Source organism: Varanus komodoensis, unplaced genomic scaffold (genome assembly GCF_004798865.1).
Source record: "Varanus komodoensis strain SLA01 unplaced genomic scaffold, ASM479886v1 scaffold6_4, whole genome shotgun sequence".
NCBI lineage: Eukaryota > Metazoa > Chordata > Lepidosauria > Squamata > Varanidae > Varanus > Varanus komodoensis.
Genome location: NW_025336347.1, coordinates 5714761 through 5730932, shown reverse-complemented (window position 1 = coordinate 5730932; position 16172 = coordinate 5714761). Strand labels below are relative to the sequence as shown.

The following is a 16172-nucleotide window of genomic DNA, read 5'->3' as shown; positions in this document are numbered from 1 at the left end:
ACCAGGTGCTGGGGATCATGGGCAGGAGGATGGTGTTGGACAAATACCCCGCTTGTTGATTTCCCATGCGCAGCTGGTTGGCCACTGTGGACAGAGGAGAGTGCACAGTTTTATCCCTGTTCTAGCTGATAATCAGGGAATTAGTTTTCCCGGGGAATCCCATCACAGTCCTCTTGGAAGAGCCATTAAGGTACGTATAGCAGAGTACCTTTTCTGCTTTTGGGAGTGCTTGTGGCACTCTACTGCTGACTGCTCAGGGGACGGCGGACACCTAACTCACCAGTTGTCCCCTCGTGTGGTTCTCTGCTGCTCAGCCTGCCCCTTGAGGATTGGTTTTGTGGAGTACCACCAAGACTCTTTCTGAATCAAACTCTGCCCTGCTTAGCATGGTCTCCCTGGCTGTCCAGTACAGGAAAGTCAGCACAGGAGCAGAGGCCACTGGGAGTATTTGCTTTTTTATATCATGTTATACCAAACCCTGGACTTACCTGTCTGAAACATTCCAGGCAACTTGGCTAAGCACACTTCTGCGTAGTGTTTCATATCCATACCCATTACTGACAGAACCACAATGCAAAGCCATCCGATCTATATAACACTATCTTTCTCCTGGTGCGCCTGCACATTTTATCTAATTCTACAAAAAGAAAAGAATAGTTGCAGCCATTTGTTAGTAGTTCCCATTTTGCTAAGTAGAAATGTGCCAACTGCTTGAAAAAGTGTTGAACCTCTGCTTCTAACCCGGGCCGAAGGACAACTTCATTGCTGTGGTCCAGGCTGAAGTAACCCATTGCCTAAGTCAATTACATGAGTCAGTGAAAAAAAAAGCTTTCTGTCCATGACAGTAGTAACCATGAAACAAATCTGCCCTAATTTTTCACTTGTTGCATTAAGTTGTTAGTCAAAGACAAGATTGCCAATCATTCATGGTAAGTGTATATCATAACAGATGTCTCAGCCTTGGGGGAGAATAGTAAAATATTTTATCTTTGGGGATGGTTTATCTCATTTTCCCCACAGTATCATAAGTTCTCATAAATCTTCAAACCCCAGTGAAATCTTATGAAATTGCAGTTCAGTGTTTAATGTTCATTTGAGTCCCTTGGTACATCAGAAAAATGAGAAATGCTAGTGGCCTGTTTATTTTATTATTGCTTTGCTCCTTCTGTATATTAAAAAATTTAACCCAACTGATTTCTGTTTTCTAAAGCTAATACCTATAGCTCAGTGACCTTTTAGTATATTGACCATACATTTTTTTAAACCAATGTGTACTTGCTTTCATTTTTCAGGGTTGTCCATGTCTCTTTTATTCTGACTACTATGACATAATTGCATAGACTGTCACCAATAATTTGACTTCTGTAGGCATTGCATATGGTCACACAATGATGCCTAGGTTAGTTTGGGATGGGAATGTTATCTAGATTCCTCAGTGGGCTTTTAAGCAGTTGTTGATACAGATCTGCCAAAGAACAAATGTTTGAACTTGTGTAGTATTCTTTTATAAACCAACTCCCACTTCCCATATTCCCAAATTATGTGGATGTTGAAGGGATATCAGCATGCTTCCAAGAAATCTTGACATCTGTATCATAATTTCAGTGGCCCTTGCCCTCTCTTAGGATTGTGTTGAGCTGGAAGTGGGGAGGTGACCAGCATTTGGTGCCCATTTCTAGCTAGGTATTTCACAGAAATGCCGAAATAAGCCTAGAACGACCCCCTCCCCCGATTGATGAACTAGCTGTAGGGCTGCCAGTTGCTCAAATGGAACTCTGCAAGCAGGCGAAGCTTGTGCAGTGTTGTCTCTCATGGTGTGCTACCTTTGCACTGCAGATTCTTGCACACAGTGTCAGCCATACGGGCATCTGTCATAGGCCCCCTCTTCCACCTCATCCTTGCAGCCAGCTTGCTCACCTGCCTTTTGCTTTGGCCTAAACATCAGTGGTGGTGAGAAACAGGAGCAGTAGCTTCCATTGCCTATTCTTTCCTGGCTTTCTGCAATTCAGGCAAACCAGTGCTAGCAATGGTGAAAAAGAGGATAAGGGGGAAAACCGGATAAGGGGAAATAGGAGTTGGTCACCGTGGTGGAGAGAGAGAGCCCCAGAAGAAATGGTCACATTATCTTGCCCAACAGCCCTCAAAACCCTGGAGCCAGGAATGACTTCACACCCTCCAAATCTTCTTGGAAGCTTTGGGGCATCCCCCAAAGCATATTTGGAAGGTGGAGGGAAGGGAATTCCTCTTGTGAAGTGGAAGCAGGGGGCTCAGAAGCTGCAATGGGGAAATCTCAGTTATACACATGGTCAGGACATTGGATCTTGACTGGAGGCTGCAGTCTGGAAGAACGCATGTGTCAAAAATGAACCGAGAAAGTTCTGATCTCACAAAAGGACACCTGACCACTTTGATTTCCCCATGTCTCTTCTGCCTAGTTATGCCCCCTCACTTTTGTGAGGATGCACAGGTGATGCATTTTTAGATCACAAATTTACAACATACTCCTTTGCACACCTAGTCAGAAGAAAGACCCACGGAGTTCAGTGGGACTTATGGGCAGGTATGTAGGCACAGAATTGTCACTTTATGGAACAGTCCTATGCATGTGTACTCAGTACTGAGCCCCACTGAAGTCAATGGCACTTCCATTCAAGTAAATGAATGCAGGATTGCCGCTTCAGGCATTTTTCCACCAGGATCACTGGATACATTGAACAAATGTTCATGAACCTTCCTAACCTTTTCTTTCAGGTTTAGTGTTGTTTCATTATCTGTGCATATATTTTCACCATATATTTAACAGTATTTTTCCATTTCTATTCCACTGTGTCATCACAGAGAACGGTATACTATATTTAGATTTTTTTCCTCATGGAGTTCATTTGTGGATATATTCATGAAATATCCTGAATGCAGAAAAACTCTCACTGATACATCTTCAGCATTTTACCATGACAAATTAAACATGAATGCCATCACAAGCATAGCCTGAGGGATGATGCTTAAAGCATGAGTTCTATTAACCAATCTCTCTAAAAACAGTTATACCAATGAGTTGAATTTGGTTGTGCATCTAAATAGTTGCTATGAGCCTGAGAATGTGGGTGCAGCATTTACTGCCATCTTTAATAGAGAAATTGGAGACTTTTCCTACATTTTGTTTCAGTTTTTAATCACAGGTAGCTGACATTTTCAAGTAATTTGCATAATTCAGTATGACACGAATTGGCATAATAGAATTTGATAATTTGGTTGTTGGGCTGTGGGAAATGTTTTTGTTTTGTTTTTTGCCTTGCCTTGTTACCTTTTTACAGCATTTTATTAAATATACAATGTAAACTTTGTGTGTTCATAAAAAAAGACAGAATGAAAATATGGCCTGCTGCTAAATTTGTGGTTTGATTACAAAATGTAATTTCAGCTTCACAAACTTCATTTAGAAAAATCTACTCCTCCAGATACTTTTAATTATGTTAAAACCTTTTGCATCAGATTTTGGTTTTATGCACTGATCAACATATTCCTCTAACTTCCTCTGGCAGTATAATAATTAAAGCACTGATTATAATCGATGGATAATTGTCTTGAAAATGCATACCATGTTCTGCTTCCCTCCCCCATGTTGATTGTTTCTTAATCTTTTCTTTTTCTTCCTTTAGTTGTCTTCTGAGTGCTAATTTTTCAAATTTCTTGTTTGCTTGCTTTCTAGTTTGAGAACTAACAATTTCTTTTTCATGGTTAAAAGTAAAAAATGCCCTAAGAATTTGCAGGCTCTGCCATATGTTTATATTAATACAGAAGCACAGACACCCTATTCAGAATGGAATTTGGAAGGTATACTAGATATACAAAGAAAGTTAAGCAAATGAGACCATTTAATCAGAGGATCAATTCATCTGTATGCCTTGTCAGCTGTTATTGGTAGGGTGGAAGTCAGGATGAAGGAAGGGATTAGTATACTTCTGTCTGTTGAGGGAAGAAAAATCGGCCTTTTTGGCAATAGAAGACATGCATATCTCTTGACTTTATCTAAATATTTTTTTCTGGGCCATGGCATAGTTGACCCTGGAAAGGTTGAAGATCCATAGATCCTCAGCCACATTCACTGGCATCCCTTCAGGGCCCTTCTACAAATTTGGAGTTGATGGCCAAAACAGTGGCTTATAGAATTCAAAAAGAGGAATTTTAATAAACACCTTGAAGTACCTTTAAACTCCCTCATGGGTTTTCCATCAGTTTTGATTTCCATCTGGTAAATTTAGAACATATATTATATGCCAGTTATAGATACTATTTAGATACTTTAATCTTAATGCTATCCCATAGTTCCTGCCCAAATGATCCAAATGGAACATGCTAATAATGTTTGCAAAATCGTGTCCCTATTTTCTGACAGAAAATGCCAAATATATTCATGTCTGTCTGTACTGATTATGTAACTTTGCCTTCCAAGGCCCTATTTCAGTTCACATCTTTGACTTGACTCTGTACATTCCATAGGTAAAGCTGTCGGGAAGATTTCTGAAGCACTAAATTCCACCCCAAAGACTCAGCCTCTTGAGGCACTTGAGCCTGGCACTGCATACACAGTTCGTCTAATGACTAAGCATTGGGTTGATAATAATAGCATTTCTGCAGATGTAATTGAGACAAGGGGGAGAGGTGAGAAATTCTTAAGGCCTCTAAGTGGAGCATGATTTTCTTAAAAGCACTATTATTTTAAGTTGTGTTGGAGGGCATTATATGATTAAATTTTAACAATATAGAACCCACTGTCAGTATTCTTTGTGTGTGTGTGCGTGTGTGTGTGTGTGTGAAACAGCCGGCATCAATACGAACAAAAGTGCCTCTCCGTGCAATATTCAAACCACTCTCTTTTGAGGAATTAAACCATGCTTGGCCTTGAGCATGGAACATTCTGATCATTTTGAAATGTCAATCTCACTATCACTGGTGTCTTTGTAAAAAATGGAGGTATGTCCTTAACTAGTTCCATCCCACCACAGTCTGCGGGTTTACCTTTACCAGCACAATGCATATAAGAGGATCCCTTGGATAGAGGATATCAATAACCCCCAAATCCACACTGACAGAGAGAGTAGGGTAGGAGGAAGGAGAAGTGAGCCAGCACCTCCCTGCCATAACAGACAACGACAAGGCCAAGGTGTGTGTGCCCCACTTTCATGATCACATTTGGTGCTTCAGATTTGGTGGGATACTTAGAGTATGTGGAAGTGAATCCTAGCAGAATAGATGTAGGTGAAGTCAGTAGAGGAAAGAAATGATGTTTGCATGAAACATCCAGTAACCCCCCAAATGAGGTGCCAGTTTAAGTCAGACAATGTAGCAATGTTTTGGGAATAGGCAGTTATCATGGAAAAGGAAACAGGCACTTGTCCAGAAAGAGATTACATACAGAATAAAAATAAGCAGCAATATAAATTCCTAGGACTGTAAAACTGGAGACAGATGGGAGGTGAGATTATTTCAGTATACCGCAGATTCATATTACAGAAAAAAGGCATCTTTGCTGGAGTTGGAAACAGAGATAAAGCAAAGAGTCAGTTCAGATTTGTGAACATTTCCTGAACCTTTCTTCATGGGAAACTTTGATTTAAGCTTTGACTGTTCAAATAGGTCAAACATATTTTTGACAAACCATTTTTAATGGGGAAGGAAAGATGGTTTAGAAATCTGTCTATTGTGGGTGATAATTTATCACTCCTATTGCCAGGTGAAGGCTTGGAAATGAGGTCATCCATTGCTTAATTATTGTGCTGATTTGCCTAGCATCCAGCTCATTCTACTGTTCTTCCCTGGAACTGCCCCCAGTTGTGGGTTTCCATCTTTTTACCATTTTTGTGAGTCTGATGCTGACAAGAACCAGTGGATTTACTTCACTCATACTCTAGAGTGAGTGGTTTGAGGATTCCAGTCTAGCGTTCACATTCAGGTTTGTGTGCTGTGTTTGTTGCCTCCAAAGATTAAAGTGAAATAAATTAAAAGATGACCAGTGTGTATTATTTGCATCCTTTAGCTGCTGTGTCAGTCCAGGACGGCAGGTCCCTTATGTCTTGCACTTCTAATGCCATTTGCTGAGCACTTGCATGTGTTCTGTACACTTTTTAACTCTGTCTCTATTCCCCAAACTGCTTTTGCATGACAGGCTTACCTGAGTGCCATATTGACTTTCCTTTTTGGCATGAAGCTTTTTAATCAAAAGCTATGTTGGGATTCCCATTTCAAATCCCAACAGTGTGCGCTGCAGGCTCTTTCTTTGCTTTTAATATAAATGTTTAGCCCTACTTCTACTCTACTAGGAATGGTAGAATCCATTCCTGTACAGCACCAGGTATTAGAAGCATTTTAACTCATGCAGAATTAGTTTTCATTGGCTATTCCAAGCATATCGGTGGACTTATTTTCTTACCCATATTTCTTTATTTCTCTTCCAAAGCTTATGCTGGAATTTATGAAAAAATCTCTACACAAGGCTGGTTTATTGGACTGATGGGTGCCATTGCTCTGCTTACATTATTGTTGCTCACAGTATGCTTCATTAAAAGGAACAAAGGAGGGAAATACTCAGGTAAAGAAAACTGCTACTCGTAAATACCCTTTAGTCATGTGCACGCCCCGACTCATGCACACACGCCAAGGCCTCTTGAGCGTTCCTATAAAGCGTAATGAAAGAAAGAAATGATGGCCTGCGTATAAGTTCCAGCTAATGAGGGGCCTTGTGGGACTTTAGAAGCGAATTCTCACTGCCTTTCTCCTTTCCACGTAAGAGGAGGGTATGTTGTTTTTTGCTTGGGAAAATTGGGGGAAAGCCCAAGAAAGCCCAAGTCATTTCCATTTTAGGGCAGACCAAGCTCAAAGGAGGCAGAAACCAACTCAGAATAAAGCCAAGGTTTGGAAGCTTTAAAAACTTCAAGCGCTCCACCCCCACTGGAAACCTTATAGCATGGTTAACTTTAACAGCTTTTTGAATAAGTAGTCAACTTATTGATACCTCTGCTGTCAATAAACTGAACCTCTGCTATGTCCCATTTATATATCTGCATATATGGATATAAGTTTTATCCATACCAGTGCATATGACGCTGTCTTTTTGTCCACCTACCTCCTGCAAAGTATCCTTTGGGGGAAAATGAACCTCTCAACCATGTAAAACGTGTACATTCAAATGTTTAAAAAACAATTTGTTTTAGGGCTGTAAGCCTACACAAGCCCCAAGACATCTCAGTTTGCCATCTTTTATTGCTGATTGGACCTGAATCCAGTAGTGACACATCTCCTTTCAATGGCACTCCTTTTCCAGAATTGTTTCCTGGACTCTCTATGGCTGAAATATTTAGGATATGTATATATGCATTTAGTATTGTGCATTAATTGCATAAACGGCCTATAGTGTGTTGAATAGTTTTAATGGTGGTAAGCTGTCCTTATGTGGGGGCACATGTGCATGTACACACACATGAAATCTGGAAGTTTAAAAAGTGTAATGTGTTGCAGGATGAACCAAATTTAAGATGGGAAACATAAGAAAGTGAAGGGCATGGAAACTTCCAGATTCATCCATTCCTTGTGAGGATTTAGTGTTATGATGTAGACTTCAGGGGATGGGAATTGCAGAGTTAACTAGCATACGCAACATTTAAACCAGCACATAGAGAGGTTTAGGTCCAACTGACTGAATAACACTTTTGGGACTTAGTCAACTAAAGTAGTTCTACTATCCAAATGCATCCATAGGAAGCAAGTTATTTCATTGCTGATGAGGATGACTGATGTCTTCCTGAACCTGCTAAAATGGAAAATAAATAAGCAGTGAAATCCCTAAAAAAATGTCAATAAGTAACTTCTTTTGCATGTGCAGTGAAAGAAAAAGAAGATTTGCATCCTGATCCTGAAGGCCAATCCATAAAAGATGAAATCTTCGGTGAATATAGGTTAGTGAGCTGTACTGTTTTTTATAATAATGTGGGATTATGATGAACTACCTTTTGGAAAGCCTTTTAGTAAGAATGCCACAGGTGAAATATTTTCCCCATTTCCAAAGCAAATCGCATGAGATTATATGATAATATGAAGTATAGCAAGAATTCTGAAATTCATCCACAGTTTGCTGTAGTAGAATGGAGCTCAAATTTGATCATTTTTATCTAAGTTCCTTGAAATATGTTAATAGTGTTTTTTAGAGAGATTAGACTTGGAAGCCATCCCAGGGCATTACCTCATAGACCGGTCCCACTGCCGCTATCTAAGCTTCCCAAGTGCATAGCAGGAGGCTCTGACTTGTATACTAAGCTACAGAATTCAGTGCACAGCTGCTTTCTGTCAGCTGAGGAAACGCTTCACAAATGGGGATTTCCCATCATGCATATGGACAATGCTTGCCATAACAGAAAAGAGATAATCCCCTATGCACTCAAGAGTTACCATCTGACTGTTAGCTGTGTAATGATCACACATTTGCAATGAAGCAAAGTTAGGTCAATGCATTCTTGTAATTTCACCATTTATCAAAATGCATCTCACAGTGGTATATAAACCACATGCAATGGCAATTTCCTAATCATGCAAAGGAATGATTCATCATCGCAAACTGAAAGGGAAGTTTTTGACTAAATTCAAGTTATGTCCTATATAAGCCACAATTCATAAGTCCTGCATAATTCATGTATATTTAATTTTAATGCTTTCTAATGGGACAGATAATTAGAAAGGTAAGCAAGTCATCTAGGTGGTACTTTCAGTCCAAGGTGAAGTAGCTGGTTTACCTTCCTTTCTCAACTATCCGTCCAGTGTCAATATCATCACCCCTTTTTTGGGTTTTGTTCTTAGATGTACATGTGCTTGAAATCAGTCTATTTACCTTCCCAATGTACCCAGTCCCTTACCCAGTGTTTAGATGATGCTCACCAGAAGGCAAGATTTTGCTGTAAGCTGATTAGTTAACATAATTATTTTGTGTGCTTGTTTTAACTGCTTCGGGCAAAAGAAAGAATTATCAACTATTTGGTATCTTCTGTACTAGAAAATAAATTGTGCCAATATATCTATGTGAACATTTACGTTACACAATCCAGTCCTGATAAGGACACCAATTTGGGTGATCTAAGAAACCTCACTACCTTTTTATAAGTAATAAAATTACCTTTATATACGAAGAAGGTGCTTGGAAACCCAAGGGCAAAATAATAGATACAAGTTATTAAATCATGAATATATAATAAGAACAATATTCAATGAGCTAGATATTACTTTCAAAATTAAAATAGAATATACTACATCTTATTAATGCCTGCAAGTTGCTTTATACCTTGGTAAATCTATGGCTTTACTCACCTAGACCAAACTATATTCATTAAATCATAATAGCCCACTATAGATATTATTGGCTTGCCCAATCTTAGAAACAAAACAATTCAACACTTGCAGTTAGTGAAAATGGAACAGACAACACACACAGTATTTTTCCATCTCGAGTACAATTTGTTATCACAGAACTGTAGGACAGGTAGAATAGGAAAAGCTCAACACTTTTGCTCTCATGCGTGGAAGTGTTCCTGGGTGGATTCTTGCTTACAGAATTCTCCTCCATGAAGGAGGAAGGTCATTTTCACAGGTCCCTCTTCTTCCTTTAAGAGCCTACCCTGGAGGGCAGGGAATGGCCTGGAACAGTGTGGCGACAGAACCTGTGAAAATGGTCTCCTGAGCTTTCTGTCGGTGTTCTCTTACAGTCTCATCCGTGAGGACAATGAGCCCTTCTATTCACAGAAGTCTCGGTAGTAGCCAAGGGCATATCCCAATGCATGTTTCTAAAGAAAAAGTTCCGCAATGTCCACCTTCCCTCAGCCAGCAAGGGGGGATTTTTTTCTGTCCAAAACATCCATAGGATTGTGCCTTGGGTATGAAATTGTTAGGAGTGCTCAGAAAAATGTCCTGGACTGTTACAGATAAGAAGAGACAACATGTTTCTGGGTTGCATCATCTGAGAAGGAACAGCTTTGGAGCCCCTTTTTAAGAGCCTCCATTTTTATTTCAGTTTAAAAGCAGTTGCTACACAGAGAGAGAGGGGGGGCGGGGAGAGGGAGGGAGGGAGGGAGGGACAGAGAGGGAGAGAATTACTTGTAATAACATGTAACTGTTAGAACGAAGGAACTGCAGGGGAAAGCTAAGGAGGAGGAGGAAATTTCATTCACTTCAGTGCAAGAGCAAACTTCAGTGCAAGAGCACTTTTGAGTTTCCTTTTTGGGTTACCTTTGGAGTCAGCCACCATTGGCCAAGGGCTGTCATGATGTCTACATGCCAATTAAAAAGAGAGAAAGAGAGATTGCCATTTGCCCCGACCACAGATATATTGCACTGATACCAAAGTGTACGGCCATCACTTTAAGCAAGGATGCAACCCTATGCATATTTGGGCAGATAACAGTCTGGCGTCTTGCATCAATGACTGACTGGGGAAGGCCACGAATTGTAGAACTTTTCTCTTTCTTAGCCTGCATGGCCTCCTCCTCGAGTTGGATTGTCCAGTGATCCTGAACACCAAAAGAATCCCCTGCATAGCCACTAGTGAGTTCTTCCAACCCCGAGAACCGTACTCCCAGCCATGCTTTCCCTGCTGTTGCTGTCTGATCAAATTCATGCTTTTGATCCCTGTAAGTGTTTCTCCCTTTTTTAGTGACAGTGATGAAAAGCCACTCAAAGGAAGCCTGCGGTCTCTTGGCATGGACATTAAAGCTGCAGAGAGTGCTGATAGTTTGGTGGATTATGGAGATGGGGAGCACCGAATGTTCAATGAAGACGGTTCCTTTATTGGTGCTTACACTGGATGTAAGGAGAAGGCTTCAGTTGAAAGCATTGGGAGTTCTACAGCAACCTTTCCTCTCCATGCATAAAATAGTAGCATGAATGATTCATTTCAAATCACCATATTTATCTTTACTAGTCATCAAATATCATACAAGTCAGAAGTAGGCTGCAGAAAAGTACAAGACGTCATCAACATCAAGAGCTGGGTTTTTGGAAACTCTTCTTTCTCTTCCAGACATAGGCATTTTCATTCCATTAAAAGATGACTCAGAACTAAAATTGGGTAAGACATGCCACTCAGTCTGACCAAGCCACAGCTACTTCAGTGTTATATATGTATATAGGGATTGGACACCCTCCACGTTTCTCACCACCCAGTCCTATAGAGATGCACGGCGGCAGCAACGCTCCAACAGCTGACACTGAAATGGCTGATCTTGCATCTTTGGGTTGGGTTGTGGAGCCTACCTGCCCTCCCATCATAATGGTTACTCCCAGATATTGGATATGTGGAATTTGCTGGCATGACTGGCCCTGCGTTAGCCGGCAGTGCCTTTAGGATGGAATCCAAGCAAGTTGTGACCAGTCCTGCCCCTGCTAAGCCCCGCCATTATTCAGTTGGGTGCTGCGCAGTAATGCTTTGCCAGGCCAGCGCTTCAGCTCCTGCAATGGCGCTTTTGCTGGCTTGCTAGCGATGACCCACGCAGCACCGGTTCTCCAGAAGAACGGCAGTGCAACATATTCCGCTACTTGCACTGCGTTCTAAGTATGTGTTTGGCACACTGCCGTGAACAGGGTTGGGCCTTAAATTAAAATTTCCTCTTCTTTGTGTATTTCTGTTTCTCTGTTCTACATTTCAAATCCAATTCTCCAATAATGCCATAACCTCAGTATTATAGGGATCTGGCTTCAGACAAAGTCACAACAATGACATACAGCACAATATTATACAGTGAAATTACTTAAGAGATACCTTACATGCTATACATTATTTAATGTAAACAATGAATCATTCTGATCTAAGCTTTTGTATTCTGCTGTTATGTTAGGGGTTTGGAAATACAGCATGATCTATATTCCCACAAGATAGTTTCAAACTTTGCTCAATTTTCTATCTCTTTTTGCCCACTAGCTGGCACTCTTTCTTTATGAAATCATCTGTAGAAGTTTCTTCTGGTGAGAGAAAGCAGGCGGATGATTCAAAGTCATTGAATTCCAGTTAGTGCAAGCAAAAATAGGCCCTTTCCCCCTCAATAAGGTGAAATTGCTTCTTTTACAGCAAAGTGATCTCTTTAAAGGAAACTGTTTTTATCGGCACCCTATCTGTATATTTGTATGCCCACCTACCTTTTGTGAATTCTTGTACATATTATGTTTATATTGATACATTCAGGACAAAGCACACTAGATTTCTGTTGTAGCAAGACACAATGGTAGCTCAGAGCAATGGAGCTAAGAGGTAAATGGGTTTCTCTTGTCAAGTCCAGTTTATATGAATAAGACTCCTTTTCTGAACAAAAGAAATGTTGAGAAAATTTTCTACCATGCTGAATTTCTCCCTTTTATTCTTTTTTTCCTCCTTCAAAAAGAAAAGCATTCTCCTAAATCCCCAACCATGAATATTTAAAAATTAATTTGAGTCTCAACTTACATCCTATTGAATTAAAGCAAATGCCATTACTGAGAAAAGATCTTCCATATATGACTTCTCATTCCCAGCAGAGTTATATCTTCAGGCATGTCGAACAAGTGTTACTCAGAGCAAACCTTGTCTGGCAAGAGCCGCACAAAGGTGGTCGTGTTAATTATAGTAATACTGGAGGCTGTTGCATGAAAAATCTTCCAGAGTAACATACCTCAGCATTGTGTGTGAATGCATTATTAGTTTGCTGTTCAACCATAATTCACATTATTTGCTAGGAACGCACATATGCATACCATTAAATCGTGTGCATGCATTTTATTCAAAGCATGCATGTTGCTTTGGTTCACTGTTGAGATGATTGTGGATACCATAAAAACAAGGACTGTTCCTGGGCTAGCCCCATTCATTCTAAGCCTTCACTAAAAAGTTGGTGTCTTCAGAGGGACTCAGCTTAATGCAAAAAGCACCCTGGCAACTGTGCCACAGCCTCAATCACTTCAGGTTGATGGTTAGGGCATCTTGGGCTAGGGCTTATTCAGGAGTTGCTTTAGGTTCTCATCCCATCTCATTCGGTTTGTGTTTCTGGCTTGTTGCACCGTTGACAGAGACACTGGGCCACCAAGATAAACCTCATGTTATTGTGTATCTGCTGAAAATGTGGCATAGAGGGAAGAAACTTCTTTCATCCCAACCGTGACATGGTGTAAATTTAGACATGATCCAGCAACTCACCTTCCACTTGTGTCTGTGTGGTAAATGCAATTGCTGAGCCAAAGTACCATGTGCCTTCTGTGGAGTGGCTAAGCAGACGAGTGGAGGAAAAGCATCCCATGGGCTCTCTGGCTCACCATGTGATCTGCTGTTACACCAATGCTCAAAGTGTGAAGTTGCCAAAAAGACTCTAACTCTTCTGATGATCAGGGTTGATGTTACAAATTGGCCTGCAGGGACATGTTCTGAGGCCCACACTTCGGTGGGAAGAAGCAAAATAGTTCTGTAGCCCCCTGCCTCTTCCTCTAGGCCTCTGCCTCCTCCCTGTTCTTTACAGACATATGGAGTAGCAAGGAAAGTTGCCCTCTCCTTCTGGACAATGGTGTGGGTTGGACCCAGAAGAAGAAGGGATTGTTGAAGCTGCTGTGGCAACAATGGCAAGGAGAATGGGACCCACTTGTAGAAGGGCAACAGTTAAGGGCATCTTGCCCAAGAGTCACACAAAGCTGGGAGCTATTGCTGATTTGATTCCTATTACAGGGTTTATGCAAACAGTTAAACCAGATAGTTTACTGTCATGACCTGCCAACCATCCCCTCATAGAAACATTTGCTTTACAAATAGATCTGTCTTCCTTACGTTTTGCTATAAAGTCTGCTTTTACCTTATTCCCAGACATAACCACATAAATTTGCTGTTTCTAAAGCTGAGACAAATACTCTTAGATTCAGTTGAGGATCGACATAATTAAACAGTTTCTGAATGAACAAATGAAAAGGAGGGAGGGGACAAAGAAAACTCAAAGAATGAAACAAGTTGTCAAGGGATAGAGTTCTACCCCTTCTGGCTCCTTGGCATACAAATTTTCTACATGTACATTTTTTGGTTGGTTGTTTTAATTCCCAGCACACACAATCTTTTCCACTTACAGCCCAAATGTTGCAGCAGTCCATGAGCATTTTTCCATTGATGAATTACTTGTCTAACTCAGATCTACATTAGTAGAAGCTTCAACAATGGTAGTTTTGTTATCTGGAGAAACTTATTCTGGCAGAGTTCAAAGACCTTGTCTAATCCCTAGCACAATTACAGAAACAAATTCCTTTTCTTAAGAACCTACAATGGAAAAAAAATAAACTATACTAAGAATGAAGAGCACTGATGACACCACCTTGACCATCCCATAAGAAATTGCAATTGTCTTTCTTGTGTTCCAGTTCTCATATGAGCACTTTCATTTCTTATAACTCTGCCTGCAGAAGATGTTAACCTGAATGTGACAACTCATAGCACACACGAGCCAAAACAAATGCACGAGGCCGATTTTAAAAATCTGCATCCACTGCATTAAATTGTAATGAAAGTATGAGGGTTTTTTTTAATGCCTGGCATCATCCTTATCTTTTAAAGAGCACTTTCTAACACAATTTTTAAGAGAACATGAAACTTCTGAACATTCCTGCACAGATAATTGCTTGCATCATTCTTTTGAGAGAGATGTTGTACAAAAGAAATACGGATGTTTTAAAATCAAGATATGTACTCTGATTTTAACTGGGATCTTCTGTATTGCCATTAATTGTGAATGTAAGATATTAGCGATGTTATCATCATAAAAGCCAGGGCTAAGGACAGGCTTGCACAAACTGAGGACTGCTGAGATGCAATTCTGATAAGTGACTGAAGGTCAGAAAGATAAGGAAGGAGTGAGGAGACATACTCCTAAGGACAGAATAGGTACAGCCGTCTGACTTGTCTACTCGCTGCTGTCTTCCATCAATGACATTGCTGTCCCCACCTGGGCACAATATTCAGCATCGGATGATGGACAGTTGCCAGGAAACTGTGCATGCACTGCTACAGTTCAACAGGTCTTTTCATTGGGAATGATCTGCTGTTTTCACCATGATACGGAATCATGCATGAAGCTGCCAAATTTGTAGACAGCAGATGGATTTTCTGGACTGTACCCCAGGGAAACAGCAGATGGATTTGCACAGGTAGTCCAGGGCAGCATCCAATTTATTTGTATCTGGTGCTCTGAAGAAGGGCAAAGATCTACTGTCCAAAGCTAATTTGAACTCTTGTGAACTGCAATAATTAGGTGAAATAGGAATGAAATGAAGGGATAAATAAATGATCTAGTGCAATTTTTCACCACCAGTTTCCAGGCAGTGGGAGAGGCAAAGTTGCACTGACTTTTACACAGCAAGAGCTGGTGTTTAAACCATCATTTCTCCTGATGTGTTACCACCATCAGTCGCCATAAGACATTTAAGCAATATATGTGCCATGCAAAATTAACAGGGTAAGATCCATCTTACTATGAACTTATCATGTCAAAGTTAACATGAGAGTTGCGCTAAGCAAGGACAGTGATCTTAAAGGTCTTAAAAGGTTTGGAGTCAGGCCTAGTGCAATATATATATATATATATATGCCTACATTACTGAATGTAGAGAATATATATATATATATATATATATATATATATATATATATATATGTTATCTATACCCATTTTTCACTTGTCTGCTATTTCTCGGGACACAGGCTCCTGGAGGCCCTCATGCATGTGCCTAAAGCTCCAAAGCCCTCCTCCTTTCTGTAGGCACTCACTGCACGTAATGATGCCTGGACCCACATGTTCGGGGTGGACCTTCTCAGCACCACTCCACACCTTTCTTGCAAATCCATCCAAGTGGTAAAGATAGTGCTTGACCAGGGCAGGGTTTTCAGGATTCTGAGGACAATGCTTGGAGTTCTTTTGCAAGGAATATTGCCCCATTGTGCTGCAGGAGGATGCTTTTAAATTTTCTGTTCACTGATCCGAAGTACAAGCCCTTAAAAATCAGAGTATATAACACTGATTTGTTTCAGAACATAAGTCTTTAAAACCTATGCAGGCTTATCTGGGAGTGAGCCCTGTTGAACACAGTGTGACTTACATCCGAGTAAGCATACATAGGAGTAAAACTCTGCTATTCAAAGTCTT

At 40.5% G+C, this 16172-nt stretch overlaps 1 protein-coding gene across 2 annotated transcripts in view; it reads left to right on the top strand.

Moving 5' to 3' along the window:
• The window catches only part of CHL1 (cell adhesion molecule L1 like), a 246242-nt gene extending 230679 nt beyond the window's left edge, over positions 1 to 15563 (top strand). The window contains exons 25-28 of one of the 2 annotated variants that reach the window (XM_044451910.1): positions 4501 to 4662; positions 6458 to 6589; positions 7880 to 7952; positions 10691 to 15563. In XM_044451910.1, the coding sequence (XP_044307845.1) occupies positions 4501 to 4662; positions 6458 to 6589; positions 7880 to 7952; positions 10691 to 10907 (584 nt within the window). In that variant the 3' untranslated portion in view covers positions 10908 to 15563. The remainder of the gene's footprint in view (positions 1 to 4500; positions 4663 to 6457; positions 6590 to 7879; positions 7953 to 10690) is intronic. The other variant, XM_044451911.1, reaches the window with a different exon arrangement.
• The last annotated feature ends 609 nt before the right edge of the window (positions 15564 to 16172 follow it).